At 49.6% G+C, this 27,181-nt stretch overlaps 2 protein-coding genes across 3 annotated transcripts; one reads left to right on the top strand and one right to left on the bottom strand.

Moving 5' to 3' along the window:
• Positions 1-401: 401 nt before the first annotated feature.
• SLC51B (solute carrier family 51 subunit beta) lies at positions 402-10,651 on the top strand. Of its 2 annotated transcripts, XM_040225857.1 has the most exons (5): positions 402-844; positions 5,914-6,014; positions 6,468-6,678; positions 7,766-7,856; positions 10,322-10,651. In XM_040225857.1, exons 3-5 carry the CDS (start codon positions 6,582-6,584, stop codon positions 10,473-10,475), a joined length of 342 nt encoding a protein of 113 aa, XP_040081791.1. In that variant the 5' UTR covers positions 402-844; positions 5,914-6,014; positions 6,468-6,581; the 3' UTR covers positions 10,476-10,651. The 2 variants fall into 2 exon arrangements, with proteins under 2 accessions (XP_040081791.1, XP_040081790.1); XM_040225856.1 differs by lacking the exon at positions 5,914-6,014.
• On the bottom strand, positions 10,599-26,728 carry RASL12 (RAS like family 12). The gene is made up of 5 exons (XM_040225855.1): positions 26,490-26,728; positions 24,497-24,553; positions 18,424-18,497; positions 17,513-17,703; positions 10,599-12,629 (listed from the first exon to the last, which is right to left on the bottom strand). The coding sequence occupies exons 1-5, from the start codon at positions 26,590-26,592 to the stop codon at positions 12,254-12,256; spliced, it is 801 nt and encodes a 266-aa protein (XP_040081789.1). The 5' UTR covers positions 26,593-26,728; the 3' UTR covers positions 10,599-12,253.
• Positions 26,729-27,181: the final 453 nt, after the last annotated feature.

Raw genomic sequence — 27,181 nt, 5'->3', positions numbered from 1 at the left:
ACCTCTTTTGTCATTTGGGAAATGAGAACCCTACTCCTTGCTAAGCCAGCTCTAAAGGTTTTTGGAGATGCAAGGAGCTGGTAGGTAGAAAAGCCCACTGATGATCAGAATTGAATGTGTCTGGCTTGGTGGGGGGACACCTCGCTCCTGCCTCCCCACCAAGCCCTTGCTACTTAGCGCTGTTCAACCCGACCTGCTTCCTCCTCTCTGGGTCACCCACACAGCCTCACGTGTCTTGCCTCCCCACCCCCAGCCCTCCAAAGGTCTTATTTTATAGCTTCCTGTGAGGATATCACATGAGGCCATGACCCTCACTGTGAGAAAGCAGAGGCTGTAAAAGGCCAGCCTTGGCTCCCTGCTCGGTGGTTAAATATTGATAACACCAGGAAATAGAGGCCCAGAGTGGGCATACCACACATCCCCCTGCAATGATGGCGCTCCGGACAGAGGGTCCTCCCCAGCCCGTTCCTCTGGGCTGGCAGGAGGGTTTGGATGTTTTCCTGTTACTTGAGGCCAAGAGATAAGAAGGAAAGTATCGGGCTCCTGGTTCTTGCTGACTGTGAAAGTCAGAAGGAGCCTGTTTGCCATCAGCGGCCACTCATTCAAGAGGTCAGTCACCCCGGAGTGACAAAGGAGGCTCGAGGCGGGGGCGTGTGCTAGATCCAGAGCTCCCAAATGGGCCCGGCTGCCACAGGCTCTGCCACACTGCCCCCCAGGTGACAGCTGTGCGGGAAGCTTAGCTGCAAAGACCAGCCAGTGTCCCCTGAAAGGAGGAGGAGGAAGAGAGAAATCAGTGCTGCTCCTGCCAGCAGACCAGACGAGTCCTCGGAACCCGGGACCCAGGGTGAGTGTCTTCAGCCTGCCGCGGGAATGGGGTGGCGGGTGCCAGGTCTTTGGCAGGAATCATGTCCAGGGGCAGGTGGTTAAGCTCTGATTAAAATGCAGGCATCTCATACTGAGTGAAGTAAGTCAGACAGAGGAGAAGTATCCTGTGACATCCCTTATCTGTGGAATCTGAAAAGAAATGATACAAATGACCTTACACAACAGAAACAGGCTCACAGACTGAGGGAACAGAGCTTATGGCTGCCCGGGGGAGGGATCGTCAGGGAGTTTGGGATAGACACTGTACACACTGCTATGTTTAAATGCATAACCAGCAAAGCCCTACTGTACAGCACAGGGAACTCTGCTCAATGTTATGTGGCAGCCTGGATGTTTGGGGGAGAGTGGATACATGTAGATGTATGGCTGAGTTCCTTCTCTGTTCACCTGAAACCGTCACAACATTGTTAATCAGCTATACTCCAATACAAAATTAAAAGTTCAAAAGAAAAGATAAAAATATAAATAAAGCAGGAATCTCCTGGAGGGGCCTAAGAGCACATGACGACTAAATGCAATATGATATCCTGGATGGGAACCAGAAGCAGGAAAAAGACAATAACAGAAAAGTGAAATGCAAGTAAATCATAATGTTTAGCTAATAATTTTTTAAAAATTCAGAGATTTTACTGCTATGCTCTCTGTAGAATAAAACTGGATAAGTGCTTTGAGGGGAATGTATCCTTTGTTTCTGTAGCATTAACATAGAGAGGGCCAACATGTATCCACCTTATCATTTTGTTTCATTTGTTGCTATATTTTTATTATAACAATATTATGCATGTTTAAAATATACATTCCAATGTGGGCATCAGTCTACATGCAGATGTGTACACTCTTCTGATTAGTTCCAGTACCACAACTGTCTTGATTACTGGAGTCTTAAAGTGACTCTGGAAGTTGGGGAGCATCAGTCCTCTAACTTTGTCCTTCTCCTTCAATACTGTGTTGAGTATCCTGGGCCTTTTGCTTCTCGTTATAAACTTGAAATTCAGTTTGTCAATATCCGTAAAATAACTTGCTGGGATTTTGATTTGGGTTGCCTGTATCTATAGATCACATTGAGAAGAACTGACATGTTGCTTAGTTCCACTAATTAAACATCCAAAATTGGAATTTTTGTCCAGAAAGATATAAATACAATTGATACATACTTTTTTTTATTGAGGTATAGTTGATTTACAATATTATATGTTTCAGGTGTATAACATAGTGATTCACAATTTTTAAATGTTATACTCTGTTTATAGTTACTATAAACTATTGCTTGTATCCCTTATGCTGCACAATATATCCTTGTAGCTTATTTATTTTATACATAGTAGTCTGTATCTTGGAACCCCCTACCCCTCTCTTGTCCCTCCCCATTCCCTCTTCCCACTAGTAACCACTAGTTTGTTCTCTATATATCTGTGAGTCTGTTTCTTTTCTGTTATACCCACTAGTTTATTTTTTAGATTCCATGTATAAGTGATGCCATACAGTGTTTGTCTTTCTTTGCCTGACTTATTTCACTTAGCCTAATACCTCCAAGTCCATCCATGGTTGCAAGTGGCAATATTTCATTCGTTTTTATGACTGACTCCATTGTATGGGTGTACCACATCTTTATCCATTTCTCTGTCAATGGACATTTAGGTGGCTTCCATATCTTGGCTATTGTAAATAATGCTACTATGAACATCAGAGTGAATGTACCTTTTGAATTGTTTTCCTTTTCTTTGGCTAATACATGCATACATTTAAAATATACACAAATACACAAAACATGTGTTTAGCATATACATACAAAATATGTACATTTAAAAATGTAATTACATGTATAGTTTTCACAAAGGTAGTAGGTACTCAGGAGAAATGTATACAGTACAGAAGTGTTCAAGGTGGGTGTCCCATGGGTCTAGACCCCTAGAGGGAGTTGGTGTTGGCATATTGACCTCCATGTTCTTTTCTCTGGGGGTGTATGTCAGGGGAGGGGGTGGGTGTTCTGCATATACAACAGGGGTCTGTGGCCAATATTACCAATTAATCCAGGCATTCCTGCATCTGAGACTAGACAGAAGATCACAACCTTTAACAAGTGCTCTGGAGAAGTTGGAGCTGGAACACAAGATCACATCGATTGGCCATCCCTGTAATTTGTCTTTCCATTATTCAGTATATATATATCCTTCAAATGAGTAAGTAGGTAGTGGGCATCTGAGTCCGTGAAACTCTTAAAAAAGAATCTTTCTTTTTCCCTGACTTCCACCTCTGTCTTGGCACATTAGCAGTGTAGTGGTGGTTTTGTTGCTAAGTTGCGTCCGACTTTGTGACCCATGGACTGTAGCCCGCCAGGCTCGTCTGTCCATGGAATTTCCAGACAAGAATACTGGAATGGGTTGCCATTTCCTTCTCCGGGGGATCTTCCCAACTCAGGGGTCAGATCCGCATCTCCTGCACTGCAGGCAGATTCTTTACCACCAAGCCACCCAGGAAGCCCTTGGCACATGGATGATGACTCATATACGAACAACTTGGCTCAGTATTATATTTGTATCAAAATATTTTCCTTCAAAATCTGTAGATGTTTGTTCAGTTTTCTCAGAGCATTTAGATTTGGAGAAAACTCTGACGTCAGTCTTTTTATTAGTACCTTGTTTTTTTGTTTGGCTGCTTGCCATCCGGTTGTTTTTGGATGTTCCTGGCTGAGCCTGCAAAGGCTATTTTGGATTGGACATCAAGAGTGGGGGAATTTTGAGATGGCCTCTGGCCTCTCTTTGCCTTGTTGTCCTCGTAGCCCTGTGACATGTTTTCATGATTGGTTTGTTCAAAACCCTTTACTTTGATCTCCACTTCTGTCCCCTTTTCCTCCCTTCTCGCTCCCATGCCCACCGCCGCACCAGAGATAATTATCTAATGTGTTGAATGTGTCTTTTTTTTAATGTGTCTTTGTAAAATGTGTATTGTTGTTTGGTATGCATGTATTTTGAATTTTCATAAATGGTGTTGCATGCTCCCTTATGATCCTTGGGGATACTTTCAGGATATGAATACACTCAAGAGTAGAACTGCTGGGTCATGTGTACACTTACTTTAACTAATTTGCTCTCTAGATGGCTGCCCCAGTCTACACACCCTGGCCATGCATAAGGCTACAGCCCCAGAACCACACCAACACCTGGCATTATCCACCTTCCAAACTATGCCAGTCTAATAGATGTCAAGTGGTGTTTCATTTCATTTTAACTGTCATTCTTCTGATTTCCAAAGAGTTTAGGCATATTTTCATATGCTTGCTAGCCTTTTGAGCTTCCTATTTTGTAAACTGCCTATTTATATTATCTATTAGGATTCTAGTTTTTTTCCTGTTAATTTGTTAGAATTCTTTGTACATTTTAGATATCAGTTTCTTCTGGGTTTTAAGCATCACAGGTATCCTATCCCAGTCAGAAATGTGTTTACTACTGTATTGATAGTATTCTTCATTGAACAGATCATCTTATTTTGATATAATCAAATTCAACAGTTTTCTATTGGTAGTCAATGACTTAAGCGTGTGTGGTTTTAAGAAGTGCTGCCCTACTTCTATTAACTTTGCACTTTTTCCTCTTGCATCAAGGCCTGTAATATTGGGGTCTGTGTGTGTGTGTGCTGTTAGATGTGAATCTGTGTATGATGTGTGCTAAATGTGTCTGACTCTTTGTGACCCCTGCAATGTAGCCCGCCAGGCTCCTCTGTCCATGGATTTCCCAGGCAAGAATACTAGCATGGGTGGCCATTTACACCCCCAGGGGATCTTCCCAACGCAGGAAATGAACCTGCATCTCCTGCATGGGCAGGTGGATTCAAGCCACCTGGGAAAGCCCTAGATGTGCGACTGGTCTTCCTTCTCTCCATAGACTGAGGCAGTTTTCCTGACACCATCTACTAAACAATTCCTCCTTTCCCTACTGGTCACAGAGCTATCCTTACCTTAGAAATATCAAGTTTCTACATGAATATAGGTGTCTATGAAATCTCTGTTCCCATGCCTTGGTTTAATGACTTGGGTTTATGTCAAAACCACATTTTTTATTATGATACATCTCAACATCTGATGGGGCCAGTCTCCTCTCTTAGTCTTTTTTTCGATGTTTATGTACTCAGTCCTGTTTGACTCTGCAGTTTACTTTGTCTATATAAATACTAGAGTAAGTGTATCAAGGTCCTCAAAAAAATCCAGTTAGAATTTTGACTGAGATTGCATTGAATTTATAGATTTATTTGGGGATAACTGATACCTTAGTATGGAGAAGACAATGGCAGCCCACTCCAGTACTCTTGCCTGGAAAGTCCCATGGACGGAGGAGCCTGGTGGGCTGCAGTCCATGGGGTCGCTGAGAGTTGAACACTACTCAGTGATTTCACTTTCACTTTTCACTTTCATGCATTGGAGAAGGAAATGGCAACCCACTCCAATGTTCTTGCCTGGAGAATCCCAGGGACGGGGGAGCCTGGTGGGCTGCCGTCTATGGGGTCGCACAGAGTCGGACACGACTGAAGCGACTTAGCAGCAGCAGCAGCAGCAGATATCTTAGTAAGTTTATCCTGTCTGAAAACATAAATCTCACTCTATTTATTCAGATCATTTACTATTATTATCTTGTTCTAGAGTTAAAAAATGTTCTTCAGGAGACTTCTCTGGTGGTCCAGGAGTTAAGAACTCCATGCTTCCACTGCAGAGGGCACAGGTTCGATCTCTGTTCGGGTAACTAAGATCCTACATGCCCTGCAGCACAGCCCACCCCGCCCAAAAAAATTCTTCCTGTGCTACTGTGCTACTGTGGGATGCTGCTACTGTGAGCGATCTTATTTTTATTTAATTTTCCAGTCTCACTCATAATGGGAGAAATACTATTTCCAGCTTGTATACAGCAACTTCAGTGAATGCGTCCATTAGTTCTATTGTTTATTTTTCTAGGTATCAATAGATGATCTTGTCATCTGAAAATTATGAGTTTTAACTCTTTCTTATCAAGTCTCACACTTCCTTTTCTTTCCTTATAGCACTTGTTAGGACCTCTAGGACTATATTAAACTGTAACGGTCCAATTTAACCAGCAGCTACCTTTGTCTGGCACTTCACCATTCTCCACTCTGGGTCCTGGGTATGTTGATATCCAGGAGAGAGACGGTGATAGGCCCAGCCTTCATCACGTGGGGGAGACAGGCACCTGTGATTGGCCAGTACAGGAAAATCCGCTGCTAAGGAAACTTGGTGAAGGAGAGGGGTAGATTGTGGAAGCTGGATGCGATGCTGGGAAGGCAAGAACTGGAGAGACCCTGCAAGGGTCAGCCCCACAGCCCATCAGTGGCTCAGTCCTCGCCACAACCCACATCAGTGCTCCTCCCCACGTGTAATGAGTTTTAATAAAGATTTGAGTGGCTCCCATTTCTATGGTCTCAGCTGCTTCAGGCCCCACCTGCTCCGGGAGTTCCAGCTATTTCAGTCCTGTAACTTTGGGCCCAGGGAAGGGCGGGGTTTGGGCCCAGGGTTTGGGCAGGGAGGGGAGAGTAAGTTGGGGTGGGATATCCATTCATGCTCCATTCTTCGTTTCCAGGAGTCTTCAGGCCTTTGTCAAGGGTCATAACCTTAGTAGGCCAGGAGAGCAGCTGGGAGCGAAGGGGTCTGAGAACTTCCTTGTCAGAAACATATCCCAACCAGGAGCAAGGGCATGAACTACAGCGAGGGGCTAACTGGAGCCCCACCCATCGCCGAGGTGCCTCTGGAGCTGCTGGAAGAAGTGCTTTGGCTTTTCCGAGTAGAGGATGGTAAGCGGCGGGGGTAGGTGGTGGGGGTGCCACTCTCCTGGCTGAAGCCCCCATCATGGTCCCCTCCTCCATGGCAGGCTGCACGTTTCCTCCAGGGCAAGAACTGAGGCTGAGGGTCTCACTACCCAGAGGGGCCTGGCTAAACTGCGCTCTCCTTTCCTCAGGGCTGGTCACTCATGTACTCACCTATCCTGTCATTCACAAATATTTATTAAGTTCCTTCTGTGCACCAGGGACTGTTCTCAGCATGGGGGTTACAGAAGTGGAAACACACAAAAATCTCTGCCCTCATAGAGCATTCCTTCTAGTGAAAAAGGAAAACCAACAAGTGACTAAAATGCATAGCATGCGGGTGAAATGAGTAATAAGGAGAAAATTTAAGCCAAGAAAGGAATAGAAATGTGCAGCCAGGGAATGTAATGTGGTCAAGGAAGGCCTCGCTCAGAAGCTGATATTTGAATAAAGGCTTGCAGGAGGTCACAGAATTAGCCATGCAGATTATGTGGGGAAAGGCATTCCTGGTAGAGGGAACGGTAGATGCAAAAGCTCTGAAGCTAGATGCTGCCTCATCTGGGTACGGTATGGACAGATCCTGATTATCCAAACTCAGATGAGCTACTTTATGTATTATCTGCAGGCAGCTTGTCAGATCTAATTTAACTGCCACCCTTTCTTCCCTCCCTCCCTCACTTCTTTCCTCCCTCCCTTGCTTCCTTCTTCCCTTCCTCCCTCTCCTCACTTCCTCCCTCCCTTCCTCTTTCCCTTGTACTGCACTTGGCCAGCCCCTAGCAAAACTCTGAAGATGGTGAAGTTTACCTTCACTACACACCTCCTTTCCCCACCATTATTATCCCACTGCAGTGCTATCTCCCCCAGGTAGATGAGAACTTCTTTGGAGCAGAGATCTCTTCTCCCCCTGTCCCCTACTTTGGTCCAGGAGTTCCCTGGCTCATCTTCAGCTTGGTTAGTCTCTCTCTACAATATGTGGCCCACAGCAGGGGGAAGCTGATGCTGTGAGTTGGTCTGTTAGGGGCCTGAGGTGCACCCAGCCTGTCTTTAAGGCTCCATCCTGTGTGTCCCTCCCCAGCAACTCCTTGGAATATTTCCATGTTCGTCCTTGCGGCCTTGGTGGTCATAATAAGCTTCATCCTCTTGGGAAGGAACATCCAGGCAAACAGGTGAGGAGCTGGTCTAGGGGTGGTCTCTGGAGGGTGGAGAAATCTAAAGAGGGGTCATCTAGAGAACTTGGCTGCCCACCCTTTGGGTCAGCAAAATGCAGCCTGTAGGGTTTTGTTTGTTTGAGAACCCAAAGCTGCAGAAAAACTAGCAGCTGTCCCCGATGACCATTCCCTGGCCAGCACGCAGGGCGGGGGCTGGTGTGTCTCAGAAATCAGGATCCCTGGCTCTGGAGTCATACAGGCTGGGTTCAGATTCCAGTTCTGCCACTCACTAGTTGGGCAAGACACTCAGTACCTCCAGGCTGCCTTCTCCTTCTATAAATGGCAACCGTGATGGATTCTTTCCTCCTAGGATTGTGGGGAGTGCTCAGTGGGGGCTTTTGCAGAATTAGGGATGTGGTTACATGGGAAACCCTTGTGCTACTCCAAGGCCAAATGCAGGGCATGGATAGAGACCTGAGATCACTCGGGGCTCCTGGGTAGTTCTGACTTTTTTATAACAACATTACTCCTTAACCCTGGATGAACAAATCATCTGCAGAAGAATGTTAAACACAGAAATCTGTGCCTCACCTTAGAGATTCTGATGCAGAGGGTCTGCGGGCGAGGGGACCTGGGCACTGGCATTTTGTTAAACTCTCTGGATGAGTCCAGGACTAACTTTTGAAAGCTCTTTGAGGGCAGGAACTACATTTGACTCAACTTTGCTTCCCCAAGCAACTGGCACAGTGTCAGATTCTGGAAGTTATTCAACAAATACTTGGTTCACTCATTCCCATTCATTCATTCAATAATTACTATATCTTAGTAACTAGCAGTAACTTTTAAACAGTAATACTGAGAATCCCTCCTCAGATCTGTATCATGGTTTGCAACTTTGAAGGCACCTTCATGTTCTGTCAGTTGATCAAACCAGCCCTGTAAGGTGGGGCTGGCAAAAGTTACTTATTCCCACTGTACAGAATAAGCTCACTGAGGATCCATGGAAGAGTTGGCCTAACCTCCAAGCTTTTCTTCCTATGCTATATTTTATGTCATCTACGAATCCTCCTCATAGTTCTGCTATAAAGCCAGAAAGAAATGTTATTTCGTTCACATCAGCAACTAGTTCAGCCCTTCGTTCACATCAGTAACTAGTCATTACGAACTGCTACGGCTCAGTCATCATTTATTCCACAGAATAAGCCGAGCACTGCTCTGTGCCAGGTTCTGTGCCGGGAATGGGGACCACAGGGCTGGACAAGAGAGATTCAGCCCCGGTCTTATGGAGCTGACAGTTTGGAGGGGAGACAACTGTAGTTGAGAATGACAGGTGATGACTGTGGGATATATAGAGGTGGGATCTAGGGCCTTGAGGGCAAAAAAGAGACGGAGGCTGGGCTGACTAAGGGACAGCATGCCCCAAGCTCCAAGGAGGAGCAGGAAGGCCCAGGGGGCTGTAGTGTGGACTGTGGGGGTGGGAGGAAAGGGAGGTCAAGAGGCAGCAGGGCCCAGAGTGTACATGCCCTGGGGGCTCCCTACGGAGTTTTCAGGTTCTAGCTCATGGGCACTGGGGAGCCAGAGAAGAGCTTTGTACAGGGACATGAAAGGTTTATGTTTTAGCGAGATCAGTCTGCGAGAAGGACCCAGAGGGGTAATGCCTCTGAGAAGGTGATTTTTCCTCTCTCAGACTGTCAGGAAGCATCCGCCTCAGCAAAGTCACCTCAGAGACAAGGCAGCTGTCCTCAGGAGCAGCGGACAGTCAGATGTTCCCCTGTGACCCAAACAGATTGTCTGGGCAGTCAGCTCAAACCCTGGCGGGGTCTCTCCACTAGATCTAGGGGTGGGAACTTGGAGTAGAACCACCTCGGAGGGAAGATGTTTGGGTAAGTTACTGGTAGGAAGGCTGGATCTTGAATGCCAGGTTCCAGAAGTGGGCAGTGGGGAGCCAGTGAAGGTACCTGAGCCGAGGACTCTGGAATCATGGCTGCTGTGTGCAGGCTGGTTTGGAGACATAAGCACCTAGAGGCAGAAGGATTAGGTAGGAATTTCCTGCTACAGTCTGTCTTGGGATGGAGTGGAGTGAGGGTGGGGATGGGGTAATAAGGACTACACTAAGCAGGATGAAAGTGTAGCTTGGTGAAAAGAACACAGGACTGGGAGTCAGGAGAGAAATGCATGACCCAGGTACATGCTCCTCAGGCCCCTCTGAGCCACATTATGTCACTTGCAAGAGGAGCAACAGTAGCTGAGTTCACAGATGGCACTGCGGGTTTGATAAGATGATGCATGGAGAAGTCTAAGATGTTTCTCTGCCAAAAACCTATCAAACCATCTCAGCTTTCTCCCCAGACTGTTTCCAGAACTGTGTACTGGATTTACCCCCTCAAACTTGCCAACCCACTTGGGAGCCCCAACCACTGCTCCAACCTCTTGGTTCCCCCACATAGGGAACCCACATTCAATACTGTTTTCTCTCCTCCCAGAAATCAAAAGAAGCTGCCACCGGAAAAACAAACTCCAGAAGTCCTGTACTTGGCTGAGGGCGGAAACAAAGATGAGAACAACCTGACCATCCTAACAGAGACTCTGCTCTCTGAAAAGCCAAGTTTGGCCCAGGGAGAAAGGGAGGCAAAATAGAGGGATGTGCCGCTGGTCCGTCTTCCAGACCCACAAGAATCTGAAAACTAGTCAGGGTGCAGGGCAGTGCCCCCGGAGTGTTAGCAGACAGAGTTAGTGAACTGCAATCAAACTAAAACCCTGTTTTGAAAAAAACGAACAAAATCTTTTTATTAAAATGCTTCTGGATGTGGGCAGTTAGAGTTGCATAGTTTGTTCAAATGGCAGTGGGCCACACATAAGAGGCTTGGAATGAGAGTGCAAAATCCAGAGCCAGCCTGTGGATCAGGAAGCCTGGTCAGACTCCTCGCGTGGTCTTCAGGAGTTCCCAGCCTCCCTCTGACCTCGGCTTCTCCATCTGTAGGATGTGGCTGAAGCCTGGACTGGAGATCCTGTTTTCAATCCAAGCTCCTGGAAGGGCTGAGTAAGGAAGGGGCAGGGTTCTGGGCTCAGAATTCATTTCCCCTCCCTTCCCTGCATCTGATCCACCAAGGAAGCCCTGGACAGAGGAGCCTGGTGGGCTACAGTCCATACAGTCCTACAGAGTCGGGCACGACTAAAGTGACTTAGCATGTATATACTCCCTTCCCTCCACTGCAGCCCTCTCCTTTACCTGCTGATCTGCCAAGCGTCCCTGAAAGACTTCCTCAAAACTATGAAACCTCCTGCCTCTGAGGCCTTTCTCTTCTAACCATGGGATCCCAAAGGAGTGTCTTGATCCCGTGTGTGAGCCACAGTGTTGCAGTGCAAGCTGGGGTGTCAACCCCAAATAATTTATGAAAAATTTATGAACCCAAAATGCTGTAGGTTCTATCTTACAAAAGGGGACTTTGAACACACAGACCTGTTGCCAAAGATCCTAGGTCCTGCCATCCCAGACTAGAGACAGAATACGCAGAACAGTTTCTCCTTACTGGATGCCTGGTACACCCAGGGTGGGCTCCCTGGAGTCCTGGGTTATTGTCATTGGAGAGGATGACTTTGTTCTGCAGTTTTGAATCAGTCACCTTGAGAAGGCTGGTCCTGAGGGTCTGTGGACAGAGTCCTTGACTTAAGGTTGGAAAATACAGGGGCCCTGCCTCCCGGTGAAACACCCCGGAGGCTCCCTGCACTGGGCAGCCTGCAGCACTTTCCCTCCACCTTCACTGAGAGGCAAAGCACTGGAAATACCCCTTCCCCAGACACCTTTGCTTCTCACAGGCTGAGTAGGATTTCTCAACTAGATTTTACTTGAATAAACTGTGGGGTTTGTGGCCTGGTGGTTCTGCGAGGTCAGAAGACAAAGGGAGGGTCAGGCTCCAGCCCTCCAAAACCTGCCCCTGCCCTGCCCTGCCCTGCCCGTCCACCAGGAGGTGCTGGGACTTCAGGGTGGGCTGCTCTCAAGCCTCAGGAAGGCCTCATGAAGCTGTCCACCCAGAGCCATCCCCTGGGGGCCACATCAGGCCAGGCTATAGCTGGAGCAGGAAAGGGGGTGATGGCACCATGAAGCATGTTGCCATTTTCTTCCATTTCCGGCTGACCTCTCCACGTTGTCACTGTGGTGTTTCCTTCAGGGTGAGGGATACAGTGGTTACCTTGGAAACTAAGGCCTGGAGGGAACAGGAGCAGCATTCCTGTCTGTCCCTATGGCTCCTACAGTGATCTGGGTGTCAGGGACACTGTCTGGCGCTGGAGGAGGGTTCAGCTGTCCGCTGGATGGTGAGGGCTACTATTCCATCAGAAGGAAAGCCGGTGATGAGAAGCCAGCCCCTGCCAGGCAGACGGCCCAGTGCCGAGCCTGGGATCCTGAGCAGGGGCCCTCAGAAGATCTTGAAGCCTTTCAATAGCGTCAGGGTGGGTGCCTTGCGCTTGCTCTGAGCCCGGGATGACTTCACAGTGACCAGCTTGGCCTGTGCCACAGCAGGCATCTCCTTCAGGCTGGTGGTAGAAAGTGTGTTGAAGGTGCAGCTGGCTAGCCCGTGGCGGGCCGTGAGTGGGGCCTGGTGATGCACAGCTCGCTCCTCCGAGATGAAGAGAGGCCTGGCCAGGGAGTTCTTCTCCAGCTCCCGCCGCGCCTCCCGTACTGCCTCATGGAAGACGTGCTGCACATGCTGAAAGTCCAGGCAGGCAGAGACCTCGAAAAACAGGCACCCGAACCTGCCCGCCAAGGCGGCGCCCTCTGCCTGGGTGACCTGCCTGGCGAGGAAGCAGGGGGAGTCAGGGTCAGGAGCATCCGAGTCAAGGCAGGCCCGGCCCTACTCCTGGCTCCTCACTTACCAGCTCCATGACCTGGAGCCATCTTCATCTCTCTGAGGCTCAATTTTACTCATCAGTAAAATGGGAGAATGACAGCTGCCTCTCAGGGTTGTTAAGATTAAGAAAGACGATTTGCGTCAAGGGCCTAGCACAGTCCCTGCTCAGTAAATGGCAGCTGATGTCACCTAAGCCAGAATGTCAGAACGAGACTGAAGGGAAAGGAGAAGCTGGCCCAAACTCCCTGCCTAGACCTTGCCTGTGACCAGAGGAAGATGGCTGCTCTCAGCCCCACGTCTCCTCAGCTCTTTTCCTTGGTCAGGAAATGAGCCGCCCTCAGCCCTGGGCTGTGGATTAAGCTCTGGAGAGAGGTGGTGGTTTGGTCAGAAGCATGTGAGACCACGGTGTCTACAGAGGCCTGGTGGGCTATGGTCGTGACTCAGGACGCCTGTGGTTGGCAGAGCTCTCAGGGCGATGACAACACAGGAGAGGGAGCAGCACCTATTCCCACTTTATCCCGTACCACCTCCCATGATGGTGGGATTACGTATTTGTAACCACCTCTCATGACGGTGGAATCAAGTATTTGCAACCACCTCTCATGAACTGTATAAAAGGTCAAAAAATTATGATACCACAAGATGAGTCCCTCAGGCCTTAAAGTGCCCAATATGCTACTGGGGAAGAGTGAAAAAGAATTACCAATATCCTCAGAATGAATGAAGTGACTGGGACAAAGCAGATATGATACTCAGTTGTGGATGTGTCTGGTGATGAAAGTAAAATCCGATGTTGCAAAGAACAGTATTGTATAGGAACCTGGCATGTTAGTTAGGCCCATGAATCATGGAAAATTGGACGTGGTCAAGCAGGAGATTGTAAGAATAAACATTTACATCCTAGGAATCAGCAAACTAAAATGGATGGGAATGGGCGAATTCAGATAACCATTGTATCTACTACTATTGGCAAGAATCCCATAAAAGAAATGGAGTAGCCCTCATAATCAACAAAAGAGTCTGAAATACAGAACTTGGGTGCAACCTCAAAAATGACAGAATGATCTCAGTTCATTTCAAGGCCAGCCATTCAACATCACAATAATCCAAGTCTATGCCCCTACCACCGATGCTGAAGAAGCTGAAGTTGATCATTTCTATGAAGACCTAGAAGGCCTCCTAAACTAACCCCTAAAAAATATGTTCTATTCATCATCAGGGATTGGAATGCAAAACTAGGTAGTCAAGATATACCTGGAGTAACAGGCAAGTTTGGCCTTGGAGAACAAAATGAAGCAGAGCAAAGGCTAACTGAATTCTGCCAAGAGAATGCATCAGTCATAGCAAATACTTTTTCAACAACACAAGAGATGACTTTACACATGGACATCACCAAATGGTCAATACCAAAATCAAATCAATTATGTTCTTTGTAGCCGAAGATGGAGAAGCTGTATACAGTCAGCAAAAAACAAGACCTGGAGCTAACTGTGGCTCAGATCACCAGCTTCTTATAGCAAACTTCAGGCTTAAACTAAAGAAAACTGGGAAAAAACACTAGGCCAGTCAGATATGACTTAAATCAAATCCTATATGAATTCACAGTAGCGGTAATGAATAGATTCAAGGGACTAGAGCTAGATAACACTGTGCCTGAAAAACTATGGACAGAGGTCCGTAGTATTATACAGGAGGCAGTGAACAAAACCGTCCCAAAGAAAAAGAAAAGCAAGAAGGCAAAGTGATTATCTAAGGAGGCTTTAGGAATAGCGGAAGAATGAAGAGAAGCAAAAAGCAAGGGAGAGAGGTATATCCAATTAAACTCAGAATTTCAAAGAATAGCTGGAAGAGACAAGAAGGCCTTCTTCAATGAACAGGGTTTAACAATTGAAGAAAACAACAAAAGGGGAAAGACTAGAGATCTCTACAGGAAAACTGGAAACATCAAGGGAGTTTTCCGCCCAAAGAATCAAGATAGGAGAGGGAAACATCAACAACCTCAGATATGCAGATGATACCACTCTAACAGCAGACAGCAAAGAGGAACTAAAGAGCCTCTTGATGAGGGTGAAGGAGGACAGTGAAAGAGCCAGCTTAAGATTAATATTAAAAACACTAAGATCATGGCATCCGCCCCCATTACTGCAAGGCAAATAGAAGGGGAAAAGGTGAAAGTAATGACAGATTTCCTCTTCTTGGGCTCCAAAATCACTGTGGTCGGTGACTGCAGCCATGAAATCAGAAGATGACTGCTTCTTGGCAGGAAAGTGATGACAAACCTAGACGGTTTGTTGAAAAGCAGGGACATTACTCTGCCAACAAAGGTCCGTATAGGTCCTTTATCAAGGCTATGGTCTTCCCAGTGGTCACATACAGTTGTGAGAGCTGGACCGTAAAGAAAGAAGAACACCAAAGAATTGATGCCTTCGAACTGTGGAGGTGGAGAAGACTCCTGAAAGTCCCATGGACAGGAAGGAGATCAAACCAGTCAATCTTAAGGGAGATCAACCCTGAATATTCACTGGAAAGACTGATGCTGAAGCTCCAGTATTTTGGTCATCTGCCGTGAACAGACAACTCATTGGAAAAGTCTCTGATGCTGGGAAAGAATGAGGGCAGGAGAAGAAGGTTTCAGAGGATGAGATGGCTGGACGGCATCACCAATGCAATGAACATGAACTTGGGCAAACTCCAGGAGATGGTGAGGGACAGGGAGGCCTGGCATGCTGCAGTACATGGGGTCTCAAAGAGTCAGACACAACTGGATGACTGAACAACTCATAATGGTGGAATCAAGTATGTGTAACCACCTCTCATGATGGTGGGATCAAGTATTTGTTAACTTTCAGGAAAGTCCTGAAAGCATGGACATCAGGTGAGAGAAAAATACTGGCCCTTTGGTAGACCAGATGTCCAGAAGAGATGCAGCGGGGGCAACCCCTGAAGGCTGGAGATCAAGATTTCAATGGCCAAATCCCACTGCTGAGCAGCCTCACCCACCATCCCTGAGGACAATGGCACACACTGTGAGGTTAGAGGAGAACTCAGAGCAAGTATGGAGGGAAAAGATTTCTGAGCCAAGGGTAATCTAGCAGAAGAAAGGGCTAGGGGCAGGTTAGCCCATCAGACAGGGAGAGTGTCCAGGACAAAAAGAGTCAGGGCACAGCACCGAATCCATTCCCCACCCAAGGCTGGTGTCCTGTCAGTTCAGTTTCCTGAGGAGCTTTTGAAAGAATACTTGGTATTACATGCATTTGTGAGGAACTTGAATCTGAAACTTTGTCATTGTGGGGCCTGAATAATGAGCTTTCAGAAACAACCACCCCACGTGCCCATGCATGTGTGTGAATGGCTGACCCAGCATGTAACATTATTACCCTTTTTGCTTATTTTGGCATAGCCTAGCAAAAATGGTATCAGTGGTTTGGGAACCACTGCCCTAACCCACATTTTACCCTTCAGCTGCAAGACAGTCATGGGAGACACTGGCCACTGCTCAGCAAAAGTTAGATTGACTGTGCCTGTCAAATCCTGACCTATCAATATCAGGACTCAACCAAAGAAGGAAATGGGGATAAATCATCATGACTCCTTCTTAGGGAACTGAGGCTGCTTTGCTCTTTCCTCCAAAACCACTTTCAGACAATCCTTTGGGCAAATATTGGGACCAAAATAGTGGCCTAGTTTTTTCCTTCATATTTAAAACTGGTTTATTCTCAATCCAGTCTTCTGATTCCTCCTCTAGGTTCTGGGGGCTCTTTGACTCCACGAAGACTACCTTTTGGCTTTAAGTTCACACAACTGCCCTCATTCCCTGAGACAGAATTTGTCTGGGTGTGAGGGCATGCCCGCCTTTGCAGGCTCCTCCGGTGAATCTCCTTCATGAGACGACACCTCTTTTCCCCACTGCCCATCAGCCCTGATCTATATCAGGCATCCCCTCCTTTCTAACACCAGTCAATGGGCCTTTGGCATCTGGGAAGCAGGGGTGACTGGCCTTGAGGAGGGAGGGGTGGGAGGAAGGCTGCCCTACCTCCCAAGTAGACTGGCCACAAGGGATGGACGTCCGAGCTGTAGAAGGCCAGTGGGGTCACTCATCAGGTGAAGGCGTCATAGTCTCAAACACCTCAGGGGCCAGGCAGGCAACTTGAATGTGTGGGGAGGAGTAAGCCATGGGGACTGTGAGGCCTGTGGTCAGCTGGAGGGAGTACACCCCGCCCTAAAGCATTCCAGTTCCAGGTCTTTTAAAACACTGTGCCGGCCAAACAAAATATGACTGCAGCACTCAGTGGTCATCTGCCCCCAGGCCAGTCTGTGGCCTTTGATTGAAGTCCAGCCCTTTCTAAGAGACTCCTGCCCTCGGCACAGCCAACGGTGGGAGTGAGCCTGGGGACCTCACTTGGGGGAGGCGAGAGCTGGCTGAACCAGAGCAGACTGGCCTGACTCAGGCTGCCTATCAGAGCCTGTCTCTCCAGAACTGGAATTGGGCCCTGGATGACCAGCCAGCTGCAGGAGTGGAAACAGAAGGTCATATAGTCTCAGGCAAGAAAGGGTGAGGCCAAGAGAGACCTCAGAGCCCCGGGAAGATGGAAGGAGTGGCCTCTCTTCCGACCTTCAGGGTCCAGCCCCTGTGCAGCCTGGATGCCTTTCCCTTCCTGCCCGGCACTGCCTGGAAGACCTGCCTACCCTGTACCCTTACGACATGTCCCCTCCCTTCCACCTACATCAGAGGAGATCACTCTTCTTAGCAGCCAAATAATCCCCAAAGATGATATCGCCTGGATGAGGAAAGCGAGCTCTGGGCTGTGGGACGAAGTGCGTGCTCACCTGTACTGGGCCATGTCCAGCTTGTTGCCCAACAGCAGAGCCGGGAAGCTGCGTTGTGTCTCCTTTGCGTGCAAAGCGAGCAGCTCCAGGTAGCTGCTGCTGCCCTCGAAGCTCTGGCGGCTGTCAACGCTGTACACCACCAGGAAGGCGTGGGCCCAGTTCAGGTAGCGCTCACAGTTCCTGGGGGTGTCCTGGGACAAAGCAGGCAGCCTCAGTCAGGGGCAGAACAGGCGGGGGTAAAGGACTTCACCTGAGCTGCCTCTCCCCGCCTCCCTGCTCCCCGGGTCTTTGTACATTGTTCCCCAGCAGGGCCCTTTTCAAAGGGGCACTTGAGTGTGGATTTGGCTTGATGTGAAAGGAGACATTGTCTCTGAGCCTCACTCCCACCACCCAACCACAGACTGGGAGACCTTGGTCTCTGGGGCACGGAGCCAAGACTCTGGCATGGCCCCCACTGAGACCTGGCTGTGCCTGGGCACTGCTGGTTTGGGGTCAGGTTCATGGTGCCCCTTTAGCTTCTGAGAAGAACTGGCATCGGGCCTTGGTAGGGGGTGGTGAGAGCATAGGAAGATGTATGTACTGGGCGGGGAGTGGGAGTTGGGGTCAGAGGAGCATGTGTAAACACAGGTGTGCACCTGTGGACACAGGCACCAAGCCCCAGAGCGCAGGATCTCAGGGCTGACACCAGCAATCATCAGTCCTCCCAGGCCCTGTCCTAACCCGTCTCATTTGGCAAATCAATGGATTCAGGCCCAGAGGGGTCAGCACCTCGGGGACACACAACAGACTGGAGCTGAAAAGGTTTACAGGTTCCCATCCGAGGCCCCCACCCTGGAAACAGGACTCCTCCAGAGGCTGCACGGTTCTCAGCTCCTCAGGGGTAACGGGGGGTGGGGAGGGGGTCATGTTACCAAGTCTGCAGTGTCCATGACCCTCAGGTGGACGGGCTGGTGGTCCACGGTCTCCTCGGAGCTGTAGGTGTCCTCTGTAACAGACGGTCAGCCCAGTCAGAGGCAGGCCGGCCACTCCAGGGTGAGCTAGGTCTGACTCCCAGCTTGCCTTTCTGCTAGACCCTGTGCACCCCTGGAGGGCTGCTCTGGGGCTGGCTGAGCTGGGACCACAGGAGAGGACCTTGGCTCTCACCCACATAGAGGACACGGGCAGAACCTCCCACCAAGGAGATGCTGCTGCACCTGTCAGGGTTCAGAGCATCAGAGGTCACTCACAGAACATGCCACAGAGGACGGGACTGTGTGCTGGTCCACCCACCATGCCTGCAGAAGGAGGTGTGCGGCTCCTGGGCCCAGTGAGCAGCAGAGGCCTCGGGAATTACACTGCTAGCCCCTTCCTCCTGATCCCCAAGCCTCTCCACCCTCTTCTCCTAGCACAGCACCTTGCCCACAGGAAGCCCCTCAAGGACGGTCAGGACAATCCTCTCACACTCAGTAGGGAAAGGGACATGAAAGGAGAAACACACATCATGACTGAGGCTGGGGAGTCAGATCTTGTTTAGAAGTTCCAAGGAAGTTTTACACATAATCTTTGTCAAAATAAATGCAGAGGAATCTAGTAGAGTTGAAAGTTTTAGGTTGGAGATATGGAAATCAAACCCAGTGTCAGCTACTTTTAAGCTGTGTGGCTTGGCCAAGTCTTTTCAACATTTTGAGGCTCTGTTTTCTAATTTTAAAATAAGGATAACGTGGGACTTCCCTGGTGGTCCAGTGGCTAGGGGGCCTGGGGTTGACCCTTGGTCAGGAAACAAGATCCCACATGCCACATCTAACACCTGCCTCAGCCAAATAAAAAATTTTGAAAGTGAATAGGGATAACGTGACGGAGAAGGCGATGGCACCCCACTCCAGTACTCTTGCCTGGAGAATCCCATGGACAGAGGAGCCTGGTGGGCTGCAGTCCATGGGGTCTCCAAGAGTCGGGCACAACTGAAGTGACTTAGCAGCAGCAGCAGCAGGGATAATATGATAACACTGGCTAACAGATTTCAAGTTTCAACTCTGTGTCAGGCACTGTGCTAAAGGCTTGTCCTTGCACCATCTCAAAGGGCTGTGGGAGGACTGGATGGGACCCTAGGCACATACCTGGCCCTCCACAATGCCTGGGAAAGGATGCTGGGGACATGATGCTCCAAAGTTTCCAGGGCAGGTTCACATTCCTAGGTGATTTTTTTTTTAACTTTTTATTTTGAAATAATTTTAGACTCATGTAGAAGTTGCAAAACAGTACACAGAGTTCCTGTGTACCCTATCCCGCACCTCTCTCCCCAACACTGTTAGCCCCTTACATAACCATAGTACAAGGATCAAAACTAGGAAACTGACTTTGGTGCCATACTATGAGCTGAACCACTGATCTTATTTGGATTTCAAGTTGGTTTTTATACTTTTTTTTTCAAAGTTCTCATGACCTCAAACCTGAGAAAGAGTCAAGTGGCAGGGCCTGCAAAGAGGACCTCACTGTCACAGACAATCTCTCTCCCCCCACCCAAATTTCCCCTGTGCCACTGGCCCACATGTGGGGTGCACTTGGCCCTCACCTTTCCCTGGGGGGCCCTGGGCCCCCAGATGACCCCAAAGAAGAACGCTCTGTGCAGAAATGGGGTCCTCTCTGCCTTGCTGGCAGAATCCACTGTGAGAATAGTCCCCCCCAACTCTGGCGGAATTCACAAACACTTCTCTCCGAGGGTCACTGGCAGACAAACCAGGCCTGGACACACGCCAGGCCCACTAGCAGCCAGCAGAAATTGCAGACAGCTCCCATCCCCAGCCTGCTGTGGGGACTTGGATAAATAGCCGCTCTTATTCAAAGACAAAAAAAAATCTAATGGAAAATATGCCCCAAATGTTTAACTATATTTGGTGCAAGAAGAGTGGATGCCTACGTCTCGTTCAGATTTGTCTTTATTTTCCTGCCAGAGTTGTCTGATGCGTGCCTTTTAGGTGCTTCCCAAGTCCTGGGCCCAAGGAGGCACCGTTGCTGTGCCCAGCCTGGGGGGAAATATTAGCCCAGGCTTGGTCTACTGTAGCCCCGTGCAACACGATAGCCTTTTGAGATTCCTGTTAGCTCTGCTGAAGAGAGATGACAAGGAGGTGAGACCCAGAGGAGGGAACTCGGTCACAGGCACACAGCACCCTACCAGAAAGAATGTGAACTCAGGGCTCCACGCTGAGACCCTCTCACGCCCTCTGTTCAGTGGACCCGCCAGTCCTCCAGCTCTAACTGGGCTGCAACTGAGGAACATACATGGGCGAGTGAAGACAGCTCAGAGGTCATGAGATCATCTCCCCCAGCTCCCTCGCTCCCTTGCAAGTGAGGTGACTCCAGGGGCTGGGGGTGGGGTAGGGGCTCCTTTTCAAGATGTAGTCATGTCCTGCCTTCCTGTCACAAATTCCCTGCCCTCAGGACATTCTGGAGTCCTTTAATAAATCGGGGCTTCACACCTCCTAAGTTCCCCAGGTGGCACTAGTGGTAAAGAACCTGCCTGCCACCACAGGAGAAATGAGACACATAAGTGACGCGGAAGATCCCCCTGGTGAAGGAAATGGCACCCCACTCCAGTGCTCTTGCCTGGACAATCCCCCGGATAGAGGAGCCTGGGAGCTACAGTCCACGGGGTCAGAGTCCGACACGACGGAAGTGACTGAGCACAGAGCACGACTCCCAGTTCTAAATGAGCTTCTGAGGACTCTAATGCTGGGAGAAGTTTCTTTCCCCCAAGTGTTTTTCTCTCATTTACACTGATAATTTTTTAAGCACCACCAAAGGAGCTCTTGTCAGAGTATGTACACGATGATGCTTCCGAAATGGTACCTGTATCCTGGTTGGAGCAGGCTTGGGGGGAAGAGAGGTAAGAAGCTGTCATTCTGCCCTAGGCGAACCAGCTAAGACTCCCCCAGTCCCTCTGTGAGAAGAGGGTGTTGTGGAGACCCTGCTCCCTTCCTGGAGTGCTCAGTACAGGCACACAGGCACTGAATCTCTTGGTTCCAGTAGCTCCCAACCCATAATAAGGCACAACTCACACACAGAGCACAGTCTATTAGTCCTGTCTTCCAGATGGGGAAACTGAGGCTTAGAGATCCCACAGACTTCTCACTCCAGGCCCTTGACAGCATATCATGCATGGTCAGTCGTGTCTGACTCTTTTTGACCCCATGGACTGTAGCCCGCCAGATTCCTCTGTCCGTGGGGATTCTCTAGGCAAGGATGCTAGAGTGGGTTGCCATGTCCTCCTCCAGGGGATCTTCCCAACCCAGGAATCAAACCATATCTCTTTACCTACTGAGCCACCTGAGAAGTCCTCAATAGCATAAAGATACCCTTAATGGAGGACAACTGGAGTGGTGTCTTATCTTCCTTTACACCTGAAGTTCTCCATGATCTTAGGCAAAACACTGAGCCCTCTCTGCCTCAGTTTCTTTACCTGTACAATGGGGATAATAATAGGAGGTCTGGACTTCTCTGGTGGCTCAAATGGTAAAGAATCTGCCTGCAAAGCGGGAGACCTCGTTTGATCCCTGGGTCAGGAAGATCCCCTGGAGAAGGGAATAACAACCCATTCCAGTATTCTTGCCTGAAGAATCCTACAGACAGAGGAGCCTGGCAGGCTACAGTCCATGGGGGTCACAAAGAGTCAGACATGACTGAGCGACTAACATACACACTAATAGGAAGTCTTTAAAGGGTAATCCTAAAACCCAATTTCAAGTCCTATGTTTAATATCATCTATGTTGTGCCTACACTGCACTCCAAGCTGGAAACAGGAATGAACAACACAGGTCTCCACCCCCAAGAGGCCTCTTTGGGCTCAAGCTCTTAGAAGGTTTTATATCTCCACATGGCTAACTCTCCCTTAGATGCTCAGACCTTTCTGCACAGAAGAGGATCTGGTCAGAGAGTCCCCGCTGTTGCTGGAACCAGCCATGGGATAGTGGCTGGAATGTTTAGACAGTGGACAGGCTCAGAAGCTCTGAGGGCGGGGTGAGAGACCAAAGGCTGAGGTGACTAACCACTGCACAGCCGCCCCGCCCTCAGCCATCTGACTTCATATTCCTCTACCCACTCAGAACTCCAAAACTGCTCAATCAGGAGGCTCAAACTACCACCGTACTAGGCGCCCCGGGCGGGACCCTACCTGAAGCGTATGAATTGGGGGACAGGAAGGAGAGAGACTGGAGGTCGGTTGTCAAATAAAATACAAGATGACCAGTTAAATTTGAATTTCAGATAAACAGCTAATAGTTATAAGTATGCCCCATACTTATATTGAGGCAGGCAGAATCTGTCTTCTGAGGCACTGTCCTTGGCATCTCCATTTTTCCTTCCCAGACAGCCCTGCTGTGTGACTTTTCTTTCTCCCTCCCTCTCCTCTCAGTGACCAACTTCAAGGCTGGCCTCTCCCAACACCACCCCCTGCCACCCACAATTGCGTCCTGTGTCACACTCCGGAGGTCACTGACCTCCGCTAATCAATGGGCTCCCCTCAGACTCCCTGATGACCTTGGCTCAGAAAGTTCCTTGGGTCTACTTCCTCCCCTGCAGCGGAGGGGTGTGTCAAAGCGCAGGTGTCAGCAAGTTGCCTGCCCTGCACTCCTGACTTAGCCAGGGACCCCTTTTGCTTTCTCTGTTTGACACCCTGGGGTTTTGTGTCAGACCTCCTTGGAAGAAGAGATTCTGCTGATTAAGGAACAAATTCTAAAAGCCATTGGACCAAACAGCCATGACGTCCCCTTCCTGGTCTGACACTGAGAGTCAATATCCCAGCCTGGACTCAGGGGCCGACGGACACCTAGGGGCTAAAGAGCTCTTTCCTTTTGGTGTCACAGGGGCATTCCATCAGAGGCCTGCTCTGAGTAGTGCTTCACTGTGGAGGTTTCGATGGGTGGGACCCCGAGGGTCCTCCCAGAGCCTTGGATTTCCTCAGAGGGCCTTCGGGAGTTCCACAAAAGCTTATTCAATTCTCATGAATGGGGAAAATAATCTAAGACCGCAGTCCCCATTTCCAAAAAGCAGAGAGCCTCCACACACCCCATTTTTCTCAGTGGAAAGTTGACCATAAAGAAATGCTATAAATGTGAGCTTAAATTACGTTTATACTAATAAAATTCTGTATTTATTTAGATATTGGGGTTCCATTAAGCAGTTATTTGAGGAAAGCATTCTGCTGCTAAAATTAATTTTCAGAAACACTGATTTGATTAACTTGGGGGAATCTCAGCCACCAAAGATGGGAAGCCATCTGAGAAGGAAGAAGGAAGGAGAAGAAAATACGTATTTAGTGTCTCCTGTGGGTCAAGCCCTAGGCTAGATCTTTTACATATATTATTTCTTTAATCCTCACAGTAACTCTCTGAGATAGCTATTTTTATGCCCATTTTACAGATAAGGAAACAAAAGTTCAGAGAGGTTAGGTGACTGCTTCAAAGGTGCACAGCCGGTAAGTGACAGAGCCAGGATTCAAACTCAGGATTCAAAAGGGACACCAGGGCATCCCTTTTCCCAATATACCATGAGAGAGCCACCAAACAAGACTAGTTTTCTTGTGTGGTTAAAAAACTGGTTTAGAACCCATATCACTAGGGAATTTTCCAAATGTCTTGTCCAGCTTTTCTGGAGAAGTACACTGAATGACGATCTGGAAGAATCACACTTAATGGATGTGGATGTTCTGCAATGTTTGATTTTTTTTTTTTTCAAGTCTCATCATACCTAATATTTTAGGGCAAATCAACTTCTCTCAGTTCTCTTAATTGGGCTAACCCCCAGGCTATCTGAGGTGTGCTGTGGAAGGGTACATTTGTGGAACGTAAAATATTTTGCCCATGGCCTGGGCTATGCTGATGGCTCCTCCCCTTGGCCCCCAGATGCGTGGTTCTGGTCAGGCCTGGACCTACCACAGTGTATGTGGGTGTGCAGGGGAGAGTCCAATGGGACACAGCCAGAGGAACAGGGAGGAGTGGATGGGTCCTTACCCAAGTTGGGGTCATATTCGCTGATAAACCTCCTCGTCAGAAACTTCACGGTCAGGGCTGCAAGAAGTAGAAAGAAGTTGGCTTAGTATCCCCATTGTGTCTGGCTGCTGGACACTGGAGGCTGCTCTTCTCATTTTAGAGAAGACTTTTCTAGGTGCTGTAACCCCTTTGCTCTCTGGGGGAATGTGGCTGGGGAGCTGGTTTGAGAGGCTCAGATGAAACCAGAAATATGGGGAACATGTCCTTCCCAGTTGCATTTTTTGGGGGGTGGGGTGGGGGAGGCAGCAAGAAAAGAAATGAGAGGCAAGTCTAAGGGATGTTTATGTTTATGAAGACCCTAATTAAGGCGTCTGGACCCATCAATCTGTTACCATAGGGTCCGCCTAGTGAGACTGAAACTGAAGAGAGAGATCCCCTTCAGAGATGAGGCACAGAGATTCTGAAGTATGGGGGCATTTATCCCAGTCTTGGCTATAAGCCAAAGAGAGAGTACAAGTTGAGCTGATCAATGGGTAATCTCTGGGAGGGGTATGAACCCTGGAGTCCCAGGTAAACACACTCTAGTCCTTAGTCCTCAAGTCTCTCCTCTAAGGCCTCCACACTCATCATGCAAGTCTCACAGAACATAAAACCCAGGGAAGTTGTCTCCAGGTGGAATGCATTCACAAGACTGATTTTGTTCAGCACTTAAGCCACATAAAGCCAAGGGCCAGCTCACTGCTATACTGGACTCTTGAAAAGAAGCATAATATTTTAAAGAAAATCCTTAAAATTCTATCCCAGGATTCCTAACAGGGTCAGTTTGCAAACTAATTATACAGGGAACACATATTTTAACATTTAAATTCCTTCATTCATGTAGTCACTGGCTAATGTACCAGTGACAGAGCTGCGGATAACAGTTTGATTTTCTAAGGGACGAGGGGAAGTCCTTTCTGTAGGACAGCATGATTCAGAATCCCCACTCTGAGTCAGGGGGCTGGCTTCAAAAGTGGAAAGGAGGCCCTGGTGACTCTCAAAGAAGGAAACTCATAGCAGAGTCCATGATGGCCATTTACTAATGGCTGTAACTGGAAGACAGCCAGTGGAGGAGCCCCCTCGGCCCTCCCACCTTCAGCTGCCTGGGACTGAGAGTGGCAAAGAGGGCTGTGAACCCTTTTTCTGGATCTTTGCCTACAGGGACACTCCCACCACCTGAGCTCCAGCTGGGTGATAGCTACCAGAAGTGATGAAGGCTGTTCAGTGTTGCTAGAAATGGCCTGAGTAGAAATCCAAGAGCTTTGTTCATCAAAGCTCAGTCCAAGGCACCTGAGATTACAGTCCAATGTGTTTCCAGAAAGGCAGGAGAAGGGTCTGGCTTGAAACAAACACATTTGAAAAGAATTCACACTTTGTTCCAGAATTGCAGGGAACTGAGGTGGGGAGTGGAGAGTGGCACTCTCCCCCTGGGAAACCCCCAAAGTCAGTGTCTTTTATCACCTCCCTTCAGGGGTTTGGGGCCCCTTCACCCCTGGCCGAAATCAAGAAGCAGCAAGGCTGCGAAGCTAATAGGGGCAGAGGGCTGGGAATCAGTGCCTCACAGATCCCTCTGGGGCCAGTCACCAGGGCTGTCTGCTGGCCCGGAAGAGGGGACGGAGGATGGTGGTAGAGGGCGCAGAGGAGACCAGCAGGGGACCGGAGACAAGGCGACAGCTGGGATCACAGACAAGGAGGGCACAGTCAGTGGGGAGACACAGAGGCACAGGCAGGCCAGGAACCCAAGACAGCTGAGATACGGAGGAGGTGGAAACAAAGCAAGAGGGAGAGCCAAGCAACAGAGAAACTGAGGCAAAGAAGAAAATCACGGGACCTCAGCCAGCTCACCTGGGCGCAGAAAGCCCCTAAAGACAGTGGGGCAGCCTGCCTGCACACCCCGACCTCCCGCTTCTCTCCACCGCTCCCCGTGGCTCCCGTCCCCGCCGAACCCCTTCCCTCCCGCCCGCACCCCACTCACCGGACTTGCCCGCCCCGCGGCGCCCCAGGATGGCCAAGTTGACCTCGAGGGGCGCGCTCTGCGGCCCGCCGCCCGCGCGGGGCTTCCCGAACACCGAGGCCATGGCGACGCTGCGGAGAGAGACGCGGGTCCCGCCTCAGGGCCCCGAGCAGCGCGCCCGCCCGTCGGGGCCTCGGGAGCGAGTGGCGGGCCCCTGGCACTCGCGGGCCCGGCGGCGTCGGCGTCCGCTTCCCGGGCCCGGCGCCCAGCGGGCGGCGTTCCCGCGGCCCCGCCAGCCCCGGCGGGGAGGAGGGGCGGGGGCGGGGGGTGCCGGCGGGCGGGGCCGCCCCGAGCGCCGCCGCCTCCTTGTAAGGGCCGAGGAGACCCCTGCGGGGCGCGCTCACCCTGCTCCCCGCCTGCCGCGCGCCCCACGGCTGCGCTGGGCCTCGGAGGTTGGGAGCCGTCACCGCCCGCAGCGCCCCCCAGGACCCGACGGGAAAGGGCGAGGACCGGAGAGCGGGAGGAACGGGGTAGAGGGACTGGGGGGAAGCATGTTTCCAGCCTGGTCTGAATCTGCAGTCAGTCACTTCCCATCAGCAAGAAGATCCACCCTCCCTTTGTCTTACCCGTCGGCCCCGCCTCCTCCTCCGGGAAGCCTGCCGGGTTCAAATCCAAGCCATGTGCTTTCTCTGGATCGCAAGCCCCCTCAGCCT

The sequence above is a fragment of the Oryx dammah genome, unplaced genomic scaffold (assembly GCF_014754425.2).
Source record: "Oryx dammah isolate SB20612 unplaced genomic scaffold, SCBI_Odam_1.1 HiC_scaffold_26, whole genome shotgun sequence".
NCBI lineage: Eukaryota > Metazoa > Chordata > Mammalia > Artiodactyla > Bovidae > Oryx > Oryx dammah.
The sequence above is the reverse complement of the archived record's forward strand: the minus strand, read 5'-3'. Positions and strand labels throughout refer to the sequence as shown.

Coding starts and splice junctions, on each gene's coding strand:
- SLC51B (XM_040225856.1), top strand. CDS start 6,582: ATGAACTACAGCGAGGGGCTAACTGGAGCCCCACCCATCGCCGAGGTG. Junction 6,679..7,765: donor GCTTTTCCGAGTAGAGGATG/GTAAGCGGCGGG, acceptor GTCCCTCCCCAG/CAACTCCTTGGAATATTTCC. Junction 7,857..10,321: donor AGGAACATCCAGGCAAACAG/GTGAGGAGCTGG, acceptor CTCTCCTCCCAG/AAATCAAAAGAAGCTGCCAC.
- RASL12 (XM_040225855.1), bottom strand. CDS start 26,592: ATGGCCTCGGTGTTCGGGAAGCCCCGCGCGGGCGGCGGGCCGCAGAGC. Junction 18,498..24,496: donor CGAATATGACCCCAACTTGG/GTAAGGACCCAT, acceptor CGTCTGTTACAG/AGGACACCTACAGCTCCGAG. Junction 17,704..18,423: donor TCATGGACACTGCAGACTTG/GTAACATGACCC, acceptor GCTTTGTCCCAG/GACACCCCCAGGAACTGTGA.